The sequence below is a fragment of the Danio rerio genome, chromosome 8 (genome assembly GCF_049306965.1).
Source record: "Danio rerio strain Tuebingen ecotype United States chromosome 8, GRCz12tu, whole genome shotgun sequence".
NCBI classification, from domain to species: Eukaryota; Metazoa; Chordata; class Actinopteri; order Cypriniformes; family Danionidae; genus Danio; species Danio rerio.
In genome coordinates, this window is record NC_133183.1 from 1,345,414 (window position 1) to 1,362,500 (window position 17,087).

Sequence of the window (17,087 nt, forward strand, 5' to 3'; positions counted from 1 at the left end):
CAGCCTTGTTCAGCGAGAAACTTCAACATTTTGCTGTACTCAGGTGCGTAAGTTGTTTTCTGTTTAGTATATGCTGTGATAAATGCATTTTATAATTCTTGATATTCTTTATATTAGGATTGCAAAGTGGGTAGTCACCTTACAGCAAAAAGGTCGCTGGTTCGAGCCTCGGCTGGGTCAGTTAGCATTTCTGTGTGGAGTTTGCTTGTTCTTCCCGTGTTCGTGTGGGTTCCTTCCAAGTCCTACGGTTTCCCCACAAGACCAAAGACATGTGCTATAGGTGAATTGGGTAAGCTAATTTGTCTGTAGTGTATAAATGTGTGTATGAATGAGTGTGTATGAATGTTTGTATTACTGGGTTGTGGCTGGAAGGGCATCTGCTGCGTAAAATGCTGGATAAGTGGGCAGTTCATTTCACTGTGGCGACCCCAGATTAATAAAGGGACTAAGCCAAAAAAGTTAATGAGTGAACTTTATATTAATCATTTTATCTGTTATACTTTTTTTTAAAAATCAGTGAATATTAATTATTTCACATTCTATGCATGTTGACTTTCTCTTCATCAATGATATTAATGAAATTATTGCTTTGTTATTTACAGTGAATCATCTTCACCACATCCAACAGTTCAAGTACAGGAGGACACCACCAACTGGACAACAAAACAAGTCACGGCAGTCTTCAGAGTTGATGGCATTGTGATTGGCCGGGTTAATGGTGTGGACGAATATACATTTTTATCTATCTCATTAGAAGAACACCTTGATGTTTCTGCAGTGGAATGTTTTGAATGAACGGTGGACGGTGACAAGCCTCGACCCACTCCAGCTACCAGAGGGATCAACCTTGTTTTTTGTTTCTCTAAATGCTCTTGGATAATAATCACAACCATCAAGTTAATCCAGCACACTGCTCTCATTCATGCATAAAGCAAATTTTTAAATAACTTGTGGTCCTAATGACTATCAAAGAACATTTTCCAGTTATGAGTGCCTTACATGTCATGTTTACCAAAAGTATAAACATATTGTTACAACAAATTACAACTCTTCTTGAGGAAGTTGAGGAAGAATCTACTGATGTTGAAGAAGAGGCTACTAATGTTTTTGGTTTTCTGCACTGTTGATGCAATTTATAGAAGAAACATTGCCTTCATTCTGGAATACAGAGAAAATGTTGATGGCAAATTATTTATTATGACTGAGTATTCTGACTAAAGACAAATACTATGGACTTTATAAAGTGCAGTACTTGATGTAGCCTGTGTAATGTGTTTATAAATCTTAAACAGTATTCTTGTGGTCTTTGTATTAAGGGTAGATTATATACTGTACAGTGAGTGAACAATTTTTATTTGTTATCTAAATAGTTTTTTTTTACTGTTTTACATGTCTGCTTTATACTTGCTGTGTAATTTTATTGCTTGACACATTCAGTTGTGAATTGTAATAAAATATTATTACATTTCTAAATAAAAATGGACATTGCGAACCAAAATAATTTATTTATTTGTGCATGTAGTCACCAAAGGATCAAAATGCCTGGGTCAGTACCCTGAAAATGCTATATAATATAAGAAGGTACATTTTCGTACCTTCCTTGGGGGTACAAAATTGTCCCTTAAATGGTACAAATGTAGAAGGTACAATTTTGTACCTCTAAACAGAGGTACAAAATTGTACCCTTTAGGGTACCACCCCAGTGACGGGCCATTTGTACCCTAAAAGGTACAATTTTGTACCTTTTTTTCTGAGAGTGTATGTTACATGTTTTTGGTCTGTGGGAGGAAACCGGAGAGCCCGGTGAAAACCCACGCAAACACGAGAAGAACATGCAAACTCCACACAGAAATGCCGACCTGGCCAGAAAGTGTCAGAACCGGTGACATTCTTGCTGCGTGGCAATGATGCTAACCACTAGGCCTCCATGCTGCCCTGACAAGGAAATGGGAGGAGTAGGGGTGGAAGGGGGGATTCTTCAAGATGAAGATGGCTGAAGTAAGATACTCTAATTATTTATAGTGGTTAAGGAGCCGTCTGATTGGTAGATCAGTGTTAGCTAATGTGGACCAGGTGCTATCAATCATAAGCGCGTGCTCCTGTCGAAATGAGTTTATAAATAAACTTCACTTCATTTAAGTGCACCAAAATATATCATCTATATTCACTGAGAAATGGACAAAAATATCCAGTTTCCAAAGAGGGTGCACTCAATTATGCTGATGTGTGTTTAAACACTCTCAGGAATAAAGGTGCGTGAGCTGTCACTGGGGTGGTAGCTTTTTAAAAGGTACACATTTGTATTTAAAGGGTATATTGGTACCTTAAAAGTATATATCAATACCTACAATTTTTAAGAGGAACACTTTTGTACTTTTTTAGACATTAATGTGTACACTTGAGGTATTAATATGGGCCGTTAATGTACAAATTTGTACTTTTTGAAAAGGCACAACATCAGTGACAACTCATGTACCTTTATTTCTGACATTCAATTATTCTTATAAGATTAAACTGAAAACATCATTATTTTACTATTTTATTTGTTAAAATGACTATTATTATTGATATTGGAGCGGCACGGTGGCTCAGTGGTGTCGCACTGTGGCCTCCCAGCAAGAAGGTCGCTGGTTCGAGTCCCAGCTGGGTCAGTTAGTGTTTCTGTGCATGCTCTTCCCGTGTTGGCGAGGGTTTACTCCACATGCGCTATATAGGGGAACTGATGAACTACATTTTATTTTAGTATTCCTAAAGATGTTTAGTGACTGAACTCTTATTTTAATGGATATCACTGTTCATAAAACTGTTTCAATTAAATGCACCAAAAAAATCATCTATATTCACTGAGAAATGGATAAAAATATTCATTTCCAAAAGAGGGTGTACTCAACTATGCTGATGTGTGTGTAGAGAGAGAACAACCTACTTTCCTAAATGCCACATAATCTCATAATAATTGGAGTTTGTTCTGTGGACAATCCAAAAAAATGTTAAGGGGGCTAATAATATTGACCACAGCAGATTTACTTTTAGATTTATCTTATTAATTTTGACTTATTTCTGAAAATGATACATTTTTTACTTGTTTAAATGCTTCTTGATTTATTAAATTTTTAGATGCACTGAAAAAAGTGTTGCATGCAGGAACTGTTGCAAACAAATTAATTGTGTTCAATTTAAACAAATAAATTAAGTTTAATAATGTTCAACTTAATTTGTTTGTTTAAACTCATCACAAATAAATTGTTTACAACCACTATACGTAAACAAATTGAGTAAATCCAAGAAATCATCTCTGAATAATTTTTTTTCAGTGTAGTTGAAAACAAGACAAAAACTTTAAGAAAAAAAGTGTATTTTTGTTGCAGTGTATAGATTTACACACACACACACACACACACACACACACACACACGCACACGCACACACACACACACACACACACACACACACACACACACACACACACACATCACAACTACAAAACCTTTAAGTTAATCTGAACTGTATATATATATATATATATATATATATATATATATATATATATATATATATATATATATATATATATATATATATATATATATATACATATATATAAACTGCAAAAATGCTCTTTTTAATCTTATTGTCTCATTTCTAGTCCAAATATCTATAAATCAAGAAGCATTTTCTAGACAAGCAAACCACTTGGGGCTTTACTTGAATGATCTAGGCGTAAAGTCTAAGGGCCCTATCATACACAAGGCATGGGATGATAACCGTTTTCAAGGTACTGCAGTTTGGAAAATTCAGGGTTTTGAAACAAGGTGTGTGTAAAACTTTCTTCTTTACATTATTATTATTTTTTTTAGGACAACAGTATTTCCATCCAAAGATGCCATCTTAAATTGTAAAATAATCAGTGTTTTTTGAAATAATGAAGACAGCAGAAGTCAATGATTCATTTTAATAATTTAGCCTGACATGTTTACTAGGGGTCAGGCACGTGCACACATAGGGCTCAACCTGTGCAGTGCACATGCCCTTTTTAGTCTTGGATAGAAAGTGCCCTTCCAAAATGATCAAAAGTGCCCCCGCGACACCCCGATCCCCCCCACTGCCCTTGAGTATGCGCGCTCCTCACCCCCCACCGCCCGCTTTACAGAACGCGTGCTACAACACCGCTCTTCAGTACGTGCGCGACAGTGACGACGACGACGGCGACGACGACAACAACAACAACACCCCCTAGCTGCAAAAAACATTTGCTGGATAAGTTGGCGATTCATCCCGCCATGGTGAGCCCAGATTAATAAAGGAAAGCCGAAAAAAAATGAAAGAATGAATGAATAAATAGTTACTGCTCCAAAATATATTAATCTTTCAAAAAATTTAATATATTGTTTTCAAAGGGGAAAATTATTTTGTTATATATATATATATATATATATATATATATATATATATATATATATATATATATATATATATATATATACACACACACAGAAAGATCTGCTGTAAATGCTGCTCTCTGTGTGTTAACACATCATGAACACTGTAAGCAAACTACTGCTGACCATCGTGTTTAATTTTCGCCACATTTTGTGACAGGATTGTCGACACACACACGGATTTCTGACCTACAGAGTGCATCTGAGTTACCGAGAAATGCAGAGGCTTTTTTTCTCTTGTACGACATGCGGTATCAAACATTCCACCGTCATTAAACACACTGTCTTTGTCCCCTGGTGTGTGTTTGTTTTTGCTCAAATGGGAACTCCCATTTTAATTCAAATCCTTCCCCTTTTCCCTCCCCCGACACTCCCACCCAAACAGAACTAGACACACCCACTTTCCTGACTTTTTCCAAACTAGAGGTGTGAAAACGCCGGAGAAAATGGCGCAGTAGGTAGTGCTGTCGCCTCACAGCAAGAAGTCGCTAATTCGAGCCTCGACTGGATTAGTTGGCGATTCTGTGTGGAGTTTGCATGTTCTCCCTGCCTTCGCGTGGGTTTCCTCCGGGTGCTCCGGTTTCCCTCCACAGTCCAAACACATGCAGTACAGGTGAATTGGGAAGGCTAAATTGTCCGTAGTGTATGAGTGTGTGTGTGAATTTTTTGTGTGGATGTTTCCCAGAGATGGGTTGCGGTTGAAAAGGGCTGGACGTTGGCGGTTCATTCTGCTGTGGCGACCCCAGATTAACAAAGGGACTAAGCTGACAAGAAAATGAATGAATGAGGTGTGAAAACACCCTGCTGAAACGGGGGGTTCATGGCCCTTTAACAGACCTCCTTTGTAGACCAGCACCCAAGAGTCCACAAAGTGGTGCAAATAGATTTACTATTTAAACAACGTGACGCAAAACGTAAAAATTACAGTTGCGCTGGTCTGAAAATAGCAACAAATCACGCCAAACACGTCTTGCTCCATATTGAGCCGGGTGTATGATGGGTAAGAAAAGCATCTTTTGCGATGTGTAAAATAAACGTAATGCATTAACTGCTAAGCACACATCACACTATTCTGTCTTTTCCTTCAGAACGCTGTATTCCTGCAGACGGCAGATTTCCTGATGTCACCAGGTCAAGGGTCACTGTGTCTGGATGTCACGCTGCACTCTGAGCAGCATTGTTATCATCACTTCAAATCACCAACAGCACTTATTTTGTAAAACAAAGCAAACACTGGAAAGCTGCAGTGTCGCAGTGTGTAGATAAGCTCAGTGTGTGTTGTATAGTTTTATTGTGCGCTGCTGCGGTTATCTGCTGCTCTGTTCTGATAAAACACTGATAATCAATGCCGTCTGACAGACGCGGTGCAGAGTCCAGCACTAATGCTGATGCTTTACTATCACAGGGGCTAATTTTACAGCGAGTACTATAGTGGTTTAGAACTATACTATAGTAAAGGCTACTATACTGTAGTGTTTATATTATAGTATCTACAACTCTTTGTTATTGAATGCTGCAGCATATAATGTAGTATTAACTATGATGATCCACTGTCATCATGATACGTGATACGACATGATGTTCTCTCAGTATGTGTAGTGTGAGCACTCACAGTTTATTGCTGATGAGTGTGCACTCAAAAAAATCAACTTGGCATGTATTGGATTTACAAAATAAAAATTTGTCAGATTGAAAAGAACAAATCAAGTTTACGTATGTTAAATGATTAATTCATGTTATTTGAAACTGAATCAAGAAATAATCAAATGAATTTGATCAGAACATGTTGATTCAATGAGACTGAGACGCTTCAAGTCGACAACTCTCACTCTGGAGAGTCACTTCGCGCATATCAGTAGGTGGCGGTAGTGCGTTTGGATGACACCATACGAAAACAACAAGAAGAAGTATCACCGCGTGTTTTCGGCACAGTTTTGGGAATTGGTTTTCCCAAGAGCTTGAATGTTATGCATGTTATGTTGTTGGCTAAATGTTTCTTATACATTTTATATTACATATTACAATTTTGGATATTATATAACATTTTGTATCAGAATATTAAAGAAGAAATTTGTTTAAATGTGATTGGTGCCTGCTAAAGGCTATAATAAAAGAAATATATATATATATATATATATATATATATATATATATATATATATATATATATAAAACATGTTTTCTGTCCTTTTTGTGTTGAATTACTTAATTTTAAATCTTGCTTCATAGTATTGTAATTTTAAAAATGTAATTTAAACAACAGAGTGGCGCAGTGGGTAGCACGTTCGCCTCACAGCAAGAAGGTCACTGGGTTGCTGGTTTGAACCTTGGCTCAGTTGGCGTTTCTGTGTGGAGTTTGCATGTTCTCCCTGCCTTCGCGTGGGTTTCCTCCGGGTGCTCCGGTTTCCCACACATTCCAAACACATGCGGTACAGGTGAATTGGGTAAGCTAAATTGTCCGTAGTGTATGAGTGTGTGTGTGAATGTTTCCCAGATGGGTTGCGGCTGGAAGGGCATCCGCTGCATAAAAAAACTTGCTGGATAAGTTAGCTGTTCACTCCGCTGTGGTGACCCCGGATTAATAAAGGGACTAAGCCGACAAGAAAATGAATGAATGAATTTAAACAACAATATTGCTGATTTAACAAGACATAATTTTGTTAAAGTAAAGCTTTAGTGTTACATTGAGTAAATTAGAATCATTTTAATTAGAATAACACAATACAAACATTTTGAGTCAGTTAGTTGCAAAGAAGTTAGACTGACATATTGAAACCATGTTTTATCTACAAATGTGCTTTGTGTTCATACAACATGTTCAAAGCAGTTCTGGTTTTCTTGATTGGATTAGATGCATAAAGGGTGCCACGATTAAATCATGTTCATTTAACAATTTTTTTTTGAGTGTATATATGATACAATAAATCAATAGAGATCAGAGGGAACATCCTGAATGCTTTGCACTGTTACGACACATTCCCCTTCTCCATAGTAGGGTTCAAAAACCACCACAGTGTTTTTGAAACACACTATAGTAAAGTACTTGAATTAAAAGATGTTGATAACAATAGCATAGCAATAATATAAAGAAATAAATGTAGTTATTTACAACAATATGGTATATTATACTACCATAAACCACCGTTTACTTTTACTAAAAACTGAAGAATACCATTGTATTTATTACAGTATTCACTACAGCAATTTACCAGACTACTTGAATTAATCTACTGTGGTGATTCTACAGTTGCCATGGCAACACAACAACTATAGTAAATAATCTGTTGTGGTGATTCTACAGTTGCTATGGTAACACGTCAACTATAGTAATTGATCTATTGTGGTGATTCTACAGTTGCTATGGTAACACGACAACTATAGTAAATGATGTGTTGTGGCAAGTCTACAGTTGCTATAGTAACACAACAACTATAGTAAATAATTTGTTGTGGTGATTCTACAGTTGCTATGGTAGCATAACTACTATAGTAATGGATCTATTGTGGTGATTCTACAGTTGCTATGGTAACACGACAACTACAGTAAATAATGTGTTGTGGTGACTCACAAAAACTAGATTAAAGACCTATCTGTTTAGTAAAGCATACACTCAGTGCATCACCTAGCAGGTTCCACACTGGCTTCTGCATCTTGCTTATATACACTATGAACAGCAGCTACGCTAATTATTCTCTTTATTCTCTATTTTCACCTGGGGATACTCATCCCGAGGTCCTCAGATTAGGCGGAGTCACTGATTGGATCCAAGACCAGCGACGTGATGATCCCAAGGATTCCATATCCGGGACCAGGCCATATCCTGAGCTGCTGCTGCGCTGATGGTCGTGGGGAGTGGAGAACATGAGTCTGATTCCAGCGACGCTCCAGGGACAGACGAGTCTTCATTGAGGCCATCTTCCAGCATAAACCACGGCGAATGAAGTTCTGCACAAGACTTTTGGCCAGCGGAGAAATTAAAATGGTCGCGCCCAACTGAGTCTGGTTCTCTCAAGGTTTTTTTTCTTCACTCCCATCAGGTGAAGTTTTTTTTCTCTCTCCGCTGTCGCCACTGCCTCGCATGGTTCAGGATTGGTAGAGCTACGCATCGATGAATTTGCTCTTCAGTGTTTGAACTCTCAGTAATGATTAAATCACACTGAACTGAGCTAAACTGAACTGAACTGAACTTAAACACTAAAACCTGAACCACACTGATCCAGTTACTATGACCATTTATGTGAAGCTGCTTTGACACAATCTACATTGTAAAAGCGCTATACAAATAAAGCTGAATTGAATTGAATTGAATTGAATTGACTCTACAGTTGCTATGGTAACACATCAACTGTAGTAATGGATCTATTGTGGTGATTCTACAGTTGCTATGGTAACACGACAACTAGAGTTATGGATCTGTTGTGGTGATTCTACAGTTGCTATGGTAACACGACAACTATAGTAATCGATCTGTTGCGGTGATTCTACTGTTGCTATGGTAACACGACAACTATAGTAATATAAACAAATGAATGAAGTTTTTTCCAACTATAGGGTGTATATACACCACAGTTTACTGTAGTAAACACAGCTTATCATGGTAGTTAATACTACAGTATAAGCTGGAGCCTTCATTAAGATGTAGATACTTAAGTATTATAGTATTTCTCAGATGTGTGGTTTTTTCCACTGGTCTTACATGATTAGTCACACATGTCGCTTTTTCCGAGGCTTCTGTGGCTCTCTGAAGGCCTCTTTTCTGCTTGGACATGCTCAGATGATGCGGCTCATGAAAATGACACACAGAAAACGGATGTATTTACATCATCTCATGACTGATTCATAATTTGAAGACAGCGTGCAGATATAAGCAAGTAGATATAAATCAATCAGCACAGCAAAACCTCATGCAGGATGATTCATCCCGGCTGTTTGAAGTGCATGACATTCAAATCAGAGCTTGGCTATAAATATGATTGAATGTGTGTGCTATTTACGTCCTGACATAACCTTTATCCTGGGCCACGAAGTGGCACAGTAGGTAGTACTGTCGCCTCACATGAAAAAGGTCGCTGGTTCGAGTCCAAACACAAGCGGTATAGGTGAATTGGGTAGGCTAAAATGTCCGTAGTGTATGTGTGTGAATGAGCAAGTAAGGATGTTTTCCAGAGATGGGTGGAAGGGCATACACTGGGTAAAACCTGTGCTGGATAAGTTGGCGGTTCATTCCGCTGTGGCGAACCCAGATTAATAAAGTTTTGCATGTTTGTTTTAAAAAGTTTTTGGAGGACTAATCTTTAATTATATATGAAAATGTATATGCATACACACGGTATACACCCACCGGCCACTTTATTAGGTACACCTGTCCAACACAAATTCCAAATCAGCCAATCACATGGCAGAAGCTCAATGCATTTATGCATGTAGACATGGTCAAGACGATCTGCTGCAGCTTAAAGTGAGCATCAGAATGGAGAAGAAAGGGGATTTAAGTGACTTTGATCGTGGCATGGTTGTTGCTGCCAGACGGGCTGCTCTGAGTATTTCAGAAACTGCTGATCTGCAGGGATTTTCACGCACAACCATCTCTAGGGTTTACAGAGAATGCTCCGACAAAGAGGAAATCTGCAGTGAGCGGCAGTTCTGTGGGCGCAAATGCCTTGTTGATGAGGCCAGAGGTCAGAGGAGAATGGCCAGACTGGTTCCAGCTGATAGAAAGGCAACAGTAACTCAAATAAGCACTCGTTACAACCGAGCTCTGCAGAAGAGCATCTCTGAACACACAACACGTTCAACCTTGAGGCGGATGGGCTACAGCAGCAGAAGAGCACACCGGGTGCCGCTCCTGTCAGCTAAGAACAGGAAACTGAGGCTACAATTCACACAGACTCACCAAAACTGGACAATAGAAGATTGGAGAAACGCTGCCTGCTCTGATGAGTCTACATTTCTGCTCACACATTCAGATGGTCGGGTCAGAATTTGGCCTCAACAACATGAAAGCATGGATCATCCTGCCTTGTATCAGCGGTTCAGGCTGGTGGTGGTGGTGTAATGGTGTGGGGGAGATTTTCTTTGGCTCCATTAGTACCAATTGAGCATCAACGCCACAGCCTACCTGAGTATTGCTGCTGACCATGTCCATCCCTTTATGAGCACAGTGTCTCCATCTTCTGATGGCTACTTCCAGCAGGATAACGCAGCATGTCATAAAGCTCAATCATCTCAGACTGGTGTCTTGAACATGACGATGAGTTCACTGTACTCAAATGGCCTCCACAGTCACCAGAGCTCAATCCAATAGAGCAGCTTTGGGATATGGTGGAATGGGAGATTGGCATCATGGATGTGCCGCCGACACATCTGCAGCAACTGTGTGATGCTATCATGACAACATGGAGCAAAATCTCTGAGGAATATTTCCAGTAGCTTGCTGAATCTCTGCCACCAAGGATTAAGGCAGTTCTGAGGGCAAAAAGGAGTCCAACCCGGTACTTGTAAGGCAGAGGTACCTCAGTCCTGGAGGGCCAGTGACCTGCATAGTTTAGCTCAGACTTCCTTCAACATACCTGTCTGGAAGTTTCTAGAATACCCAAACAGCTTGATAAACTGGTTCAGGTGTGTTAAATTGGGGTTGGAAATGGGTTTGGACACCCCTGTAGTAAGGTGTACCTAATAAAGTGGCCGGTGAGTGTATATGGTTTTGTATAATCCTGCAGGCGGTGCTGAATTTGCTTGTTTGATGAGCAGAAAGGCTGAGAAACCCTGAAGATCCTCCAGTGTTTGTGCTCCCCAGCGAGACTTTTATTATATCTATCGACCATTGCAGCTCCTCAGAAATCAAAGGTCCATCAGTGTGTGTGATGATGATGATGTCATATCATTAGTGCAGAGGTCAAAGGTTAGGGCCATTATCTGATCACATGCTTCACCCCAGATGACACTTCACCTGATGAGATTTCGGCTGCATCCACCAATCAGGAGCCTGCGGTGCGGTGGTTAATAATTATTAATCAGTGATTGTGAGTGTATTAAAGCGTCTGTCGGACCCTCAGGGTCACTCTGTATTCAGCTCTCATCATGTCGTTCACTGGGAAATATCAGCTGGAGAGTCAAGAGGGCTTCGTGGAGTTCATGAAGGCCGTCGGTGAGACCCACAGCATTTATTTTTTCAACAGGAATCATAAGTAAAGCCAAAATAGAAGAGCTACGGGCGAATCAGATGCATGGAAATGGCATTTTAGTAATGACTTCAATTTTCATCAATGCCTAAGGTTGAGAAGATAGGTGATGATAACTTGATTTTAATAAGCGTGTGGATTCACATCTAAGAATCTGCAATGCAAACCCTATGGAATGGCTTGAAAGATTTTATTTGAATGCACATTTGCTGTAAAATATCATGCAAACGTCTCTTTTTTTGGACATTTGCATTGGAAATCATGACATAAATACATGGCATGACACTGCAAAAATGCTTTTCTTGTCTCATTTCTAGCTATAAGTATTTAAAAGATCTTAAATCGAGAAGCATTTTCTTGACAAAGTAACAAAGTATAGCAGAAACAAATAAATTAAGTGAGTTTTTCCTTTAAAACAAGCACATAATCTGCCTTGTTTTAAGGAAACTCACTTAATTTTGACTATTTCTGAAAATTAATATATTCAATCTTTTCATGCATCCAGAAAATGTGTCTTGGTTTAAGAATGTTTAGATATTTGGACTAGAAACAAGACTTTTGCACTGAAACACAAGTGAAGAAGTTATTACCCTCCTGTGAATTTCATTATTTTAATATTAATATATTAATAATTCATACATTTCAAGAGCAGCACAATCGCCTCACAGCAAGAAGGTCGCTGGTTCGAGCCTCGGCTGGATCAGCGTTTTTGTGTGGAGTTTGCATGTTCTCCCTGTGTTCGCGTGAGTTTCCTCTGGTTTCCTCCACAGTCCAAACACATGCGCTATAGGGGAAGTGGGTAAGCTAAATTGGCCGTATTGTGCATGTGGGATTAAGAGTACTGGGTTGCAGCTGGAAGGGCATCCGCTGTGTTAAACATATGCTGGATAAGTTGGCAGTTCATTCCACTGTGATGACCCCAGATTACTAAAGAGACTAAGCCGAAAAGAAAATGAATGAATGAATGAATTTCTCAAGAGCAATGTTTATTATTTTCATATATTTTTATTATTATTATTACTTTATATACAGTTTTCTTCTGTCTTTATATCTTTTATTATTATTATGATTATTATTAATTTATTTTTGTAAATATTTGTCATAAATAAAATACATATACGCAGTAAAAAAAAAATCCTGGTTGCCCTAAATTTTTAAGCTGAATTAAATTAGTCTTATGAGTCCATTAAACTTTGAATATTATGTTAAACTGACTGAAAACAGCTTGCATAACTTGTGAAATTAAGTTAGAACATGGTTAACTTAGTTTAATAATTTACAATAACCTATTCTGTCAAGAATAATTGATCATAAAATGTTTCCAGTGTTCATCAATTTTTATTCCTATATTTTTACAATCCTTAAAATAAATTTTACTTTTTTATTTTAACTTGTTTTCTATTTTAATTCTGTATTTTTGTATTTATTTATTTGTATTTTTTAAATTTCTTTTAGTTTAGTCAAAATAAAAAATAAATAAAACAAGTAAAACCACTTTAGTCAATACCATCATTCATTCTTTTCGGCTTAGTCCTTTTATTAATCAGGGGTCGCCACAGCGTATTGAACCGCCAACTTATCCAGTGTATGTTTTATGCAGCGGATGCCCTTCCAGCTGCAACCCAACACTGGGAAACACCCATACAATATCTATACTTGTTCACACTACGGCCAATTTAGTTGATCAATTCCCCTATAGCACATGTGTTTGGACTGTGGGGGAAACCGGAGCACCCGGAGGAAACCCACGCCAACGCAGGGAGAACATGCAAACTCCACACAGAAACACCAACTGACCCAGCCAGAACCAATGATCTTCTTGCTGTGAGACGATTGTGCTACCCACTGCGCCCCTGTGATACCCCAATATTATTATTGCTATTATTATTAGTCTACAGTACAAACCCCAGTCTAATGCCTTCCCTAATAAATTGCGGTAAGCTGAACATTAGTATCTTGCTAGATAACTAGTAAATGATGTACTGTCATCAAAGCAAAACAAAAGAAATCAGTTCTAAAAACTCTTACGCTTATTAAAAATGCTGTGGATCTCTGTTAAACAGCACTTTGGAAGTTTTATAAACACTATATATTTCACAGGCGGGTGAATACACTTGTGTTGAGCTGTAAATTGATGCATCTGATGATGAAATGAACACACAATTGTTTCAGGTCTTCCTGACGACATGATTGAGAAAGGCAAAGACATCAAGAGTGTGTCTGAGATCGAGGAGAACGGAAACCAGTTTAAAGTGACCGTCACGACCGGATCAAAAGTGCTGACCAACAGCTTCACCATCGGGCAGGAGGCCGACATTGAGACGCTGACCGGAGAGAGAGTCAAGGTGAATATCTGCTTATCCATGCAGTAAAATACAAATGCATGTTGAAGCTTAGTACTTTACCTTTAACTTTAATTTGTTGGGTAAACTAATTAAACTGACTTGCAATCAGCAAATGCAAAATATCCTTTTGACTGTTTCTGGCATGTTGTAAATTTCTGTATTATTATTTATTTATGTATTATTAATATTATTTATTTATGTATTATTATTATTATTATTATTATTATTTATGTATTATTATTTATGTATTGAGTATTATTATTAATTTATGAATTCTTCTTTTTCTTCTACTTCTTCTTCTTCTTCTTCTTCTTCTTCGTATTATTATTATTATTATGTAATATTATTATTTATTTACAAATTATTGTTATTAATGTATTCGTTTTATTTATCTATTTAATTATTTACATATTATTATTATTATCTTTATTATTATTATTATTATTATGAATATGATTATTTATGTATTATTATTTATTTACGATTTATTATTTTTTAAAATGTATTAATATTAATATTATTTATTTATTTATGATTAGTAATATTATTTATTTATTATTATTATTTATGTATTATTATTATTTAATTATATATTATTATTATTATTTATGTATTATTATTATTAATAATATTATTATCTATTTATGTATTATTATTATTATTATTATTATTATTATTATTATTATTTATGTATTATAATTATTTATTTACTAATTATTATTATTATTATTATTATTATTAGTAGTAGTAATAGTAGTAGTAGTAGTAGTAGTGCTATTAATAATAATAATAATAATAATAATAATAATAATTTATTAATATTAATATTATTTATTTATTTATGATTAGTATTATTTATTTATTTATTTATTATTTATGTATTATTAGTAGTAGTATTAACATTATTTATGTATTTATTTATGTATTTATTTATTACAATTATTATGGTGGCACGGTGGCTCAGTGGTTAGCACTGTGGCCTCACAGCAAAAAGGTCTCTGGTTCGAGTCCTGGCTGGGTTAGTTGGTGTTTCTGTGTGGAGTTTGCATGTTCTCCCCGTGTTGGTGTGGGTTTCCTCCAGGTGCTCCAGTTTCCCCCACAGTCCAAACACATGCGCTATAGGGTAACTGATCAACTAAATTGGCCGTAGTGTATGTGTGTGAACGAGTATGGGTATTGTATGGGTGTTTCCCAGTGTTGGGAAACCGGAGAGAGAGAAATATGACGACTCTTGAGAACCCGAAGGAAACCCACGCGGAGAACAATTAGGTTTGACCCAATGTTAGGGTTATGGCAATGCAGCATGTTTTAGATTAATGATGAGTGTGTGTGTGTGTGTGTGTGTGTGTGTGTGTGTGTATGTGTGTGTGTGTGTGTGTGTGTGTGTGTGTGTGTGTGTGTGTGTGTGTGTGTGTGTTTCAGACTATTGTGAACAGAGAGGGAAATAAGCTGAAGGTGGTGCTGAACAGAATCACATCCATCACAGAGCTGGTGGACGCAAACACACTGGTCAACGTGAGTCTCACTAACATCACTCATCTACTGTTGAAGGCAGATTTATTTGCCCTCCTGTAGAAAAGTATTTCATTTCTTTACAAACATTTTACAAGTAATGTATAATCGAGCAAGGAAAATTTCTAATTATTTATTTATTTATTTATTTATTTATTTATTTATTTATTTATTTATTTATTTATTTATTTATTTTTATTTCTTTTTCTTTTTAGTTTGGCTGAATTAAAAGTTGTTGTTGTTATTAGAATAGTATAAAATGTGTATTTATTTTCAGTTTAAGGTTATTATTATTAGCCCCTCTCATTTGTTCCCCAATTGTCTCCAGAACAAACCACTGTTATACAATGACTTGCCTAATTACCCTAACTTTACCCTAATTACCCTAATTGAAGCCTTTACATGTCACTTTAAGCTGAACACTAGTGTCTTGAAGAATATCCAGTCTAATAGTATGTGCTCTCATCATGGTGAAGATAAAAGAAATCAGTGATTAGAGATGAGTTATTGACTTCCGGTTATGGCGAGGTGCTGAGAGGTCGCAACCTTTTAGCTCTGCTGCTAGTTTGCAATTACTCCTACAATACCAACTAGCATTGTATTTAAAGTCAAGCAACACAAATATAAAAGTATAGGGAAGTAAAATGTCACGCAAAGGTGCCGAGAAGCACAAGAAAAAGACCAGAAATGAAGCTGAATATTCTGAGGGTGAAGAAACTAACGACGCCATGACAGCTGCGGATGGCTCTGAACAAGATGCTGATGAAGTAGTAACTTCGGGTGAAAATAACGAAGATATTATGAAAGCTGTAATGTCTTCGAAAAGTGGACTTTACAAGACAATTTATGGAGTCCCACCAACAATTACGAAGATAAGTAGGGAAGGAATGCACAGGGCGGATAGCACAAGCAGAGCAATGCATACTGTAAGTAAGCTGTTATCCAGAGTGAGCATGCTATACTGTTGAAACACTTTCAAACAAAGTGGAAGACTTGGAATGCATAAGTCAACGCAACAACATAAGACTGGTGAGCCTAGTGGAGAAAGCGGAGGGCCAGGACACAGTAACATTTCTGGAGAACTGGATACCAGAGGCTCTGGGATTGAACAGGAATCTCTGGTAATTGAGCTGGCTCACAGAATCAGCCCTTTAACAAATATCAACTCGCAAACGACACGCCTGAGGACACTGATTCTGAAGTTCAGAGACAAGGGGCTCTATTTTGACGGTCCATGCGCAGAGTGCAAAACGCAGGGCGCAAACGCTTTCAGGGCGTGTCAGGATGCATTTTTGCTAATTTAAGGACGGGAAATCTGCTTTGCGCCGTGGCGCATGATCTAAAAGGGTTGAGCTTATTCTCTTAATGAGTTATAGGTGTGTTTTGAGAATAAACCAATCAGAGTCTCATCTCCCATTCCCTTTAAGAGCCAGCTGCGTTGCGCCAAGAGCGCATTCGCTATTTACAGGACGCAAAGTAAGTGTAAGTGGAAAAGATGAGCATTTCACAAGCAAACAGTTCACAGTTGACAGAAAACAGTTAAACAGAGCATCTACTGCGTGAGAATGAGAGATAATGGATCACTTTCACTTTCGCTCTTGGATAGGGAA

At 37.4% G+C, this 17,087-nt stretch overlaps 1 protein-coding gene across 1 annotated transcript in view; it reads left to right on the forward strand.

The window, feature by feature from the left end:
- Positions 1-11,498: 11,498 nt before the first annotated feature.
- Positions 11,499-17,087, forward strand: part of fabp1b.1 (fatty acid binding protein 1b, tandem duplicate 1) — a 6,723-nt gene continuing 1,134 nt past the window's right edge. The window contains 3 exon segments of the mRNA NM_001024651.2: positions 11,499-11,586; positions 13,793-13,965; positions 15,388-15,480. Of these exon segments, the coding sequence (NP_001019822.1) occupies positions 11,520-11,586; positions 13,793-13,965; positions 15,388-15,480 (333 nt within the window). The 5' untranslated portion in view covers positions 11,499-11,519.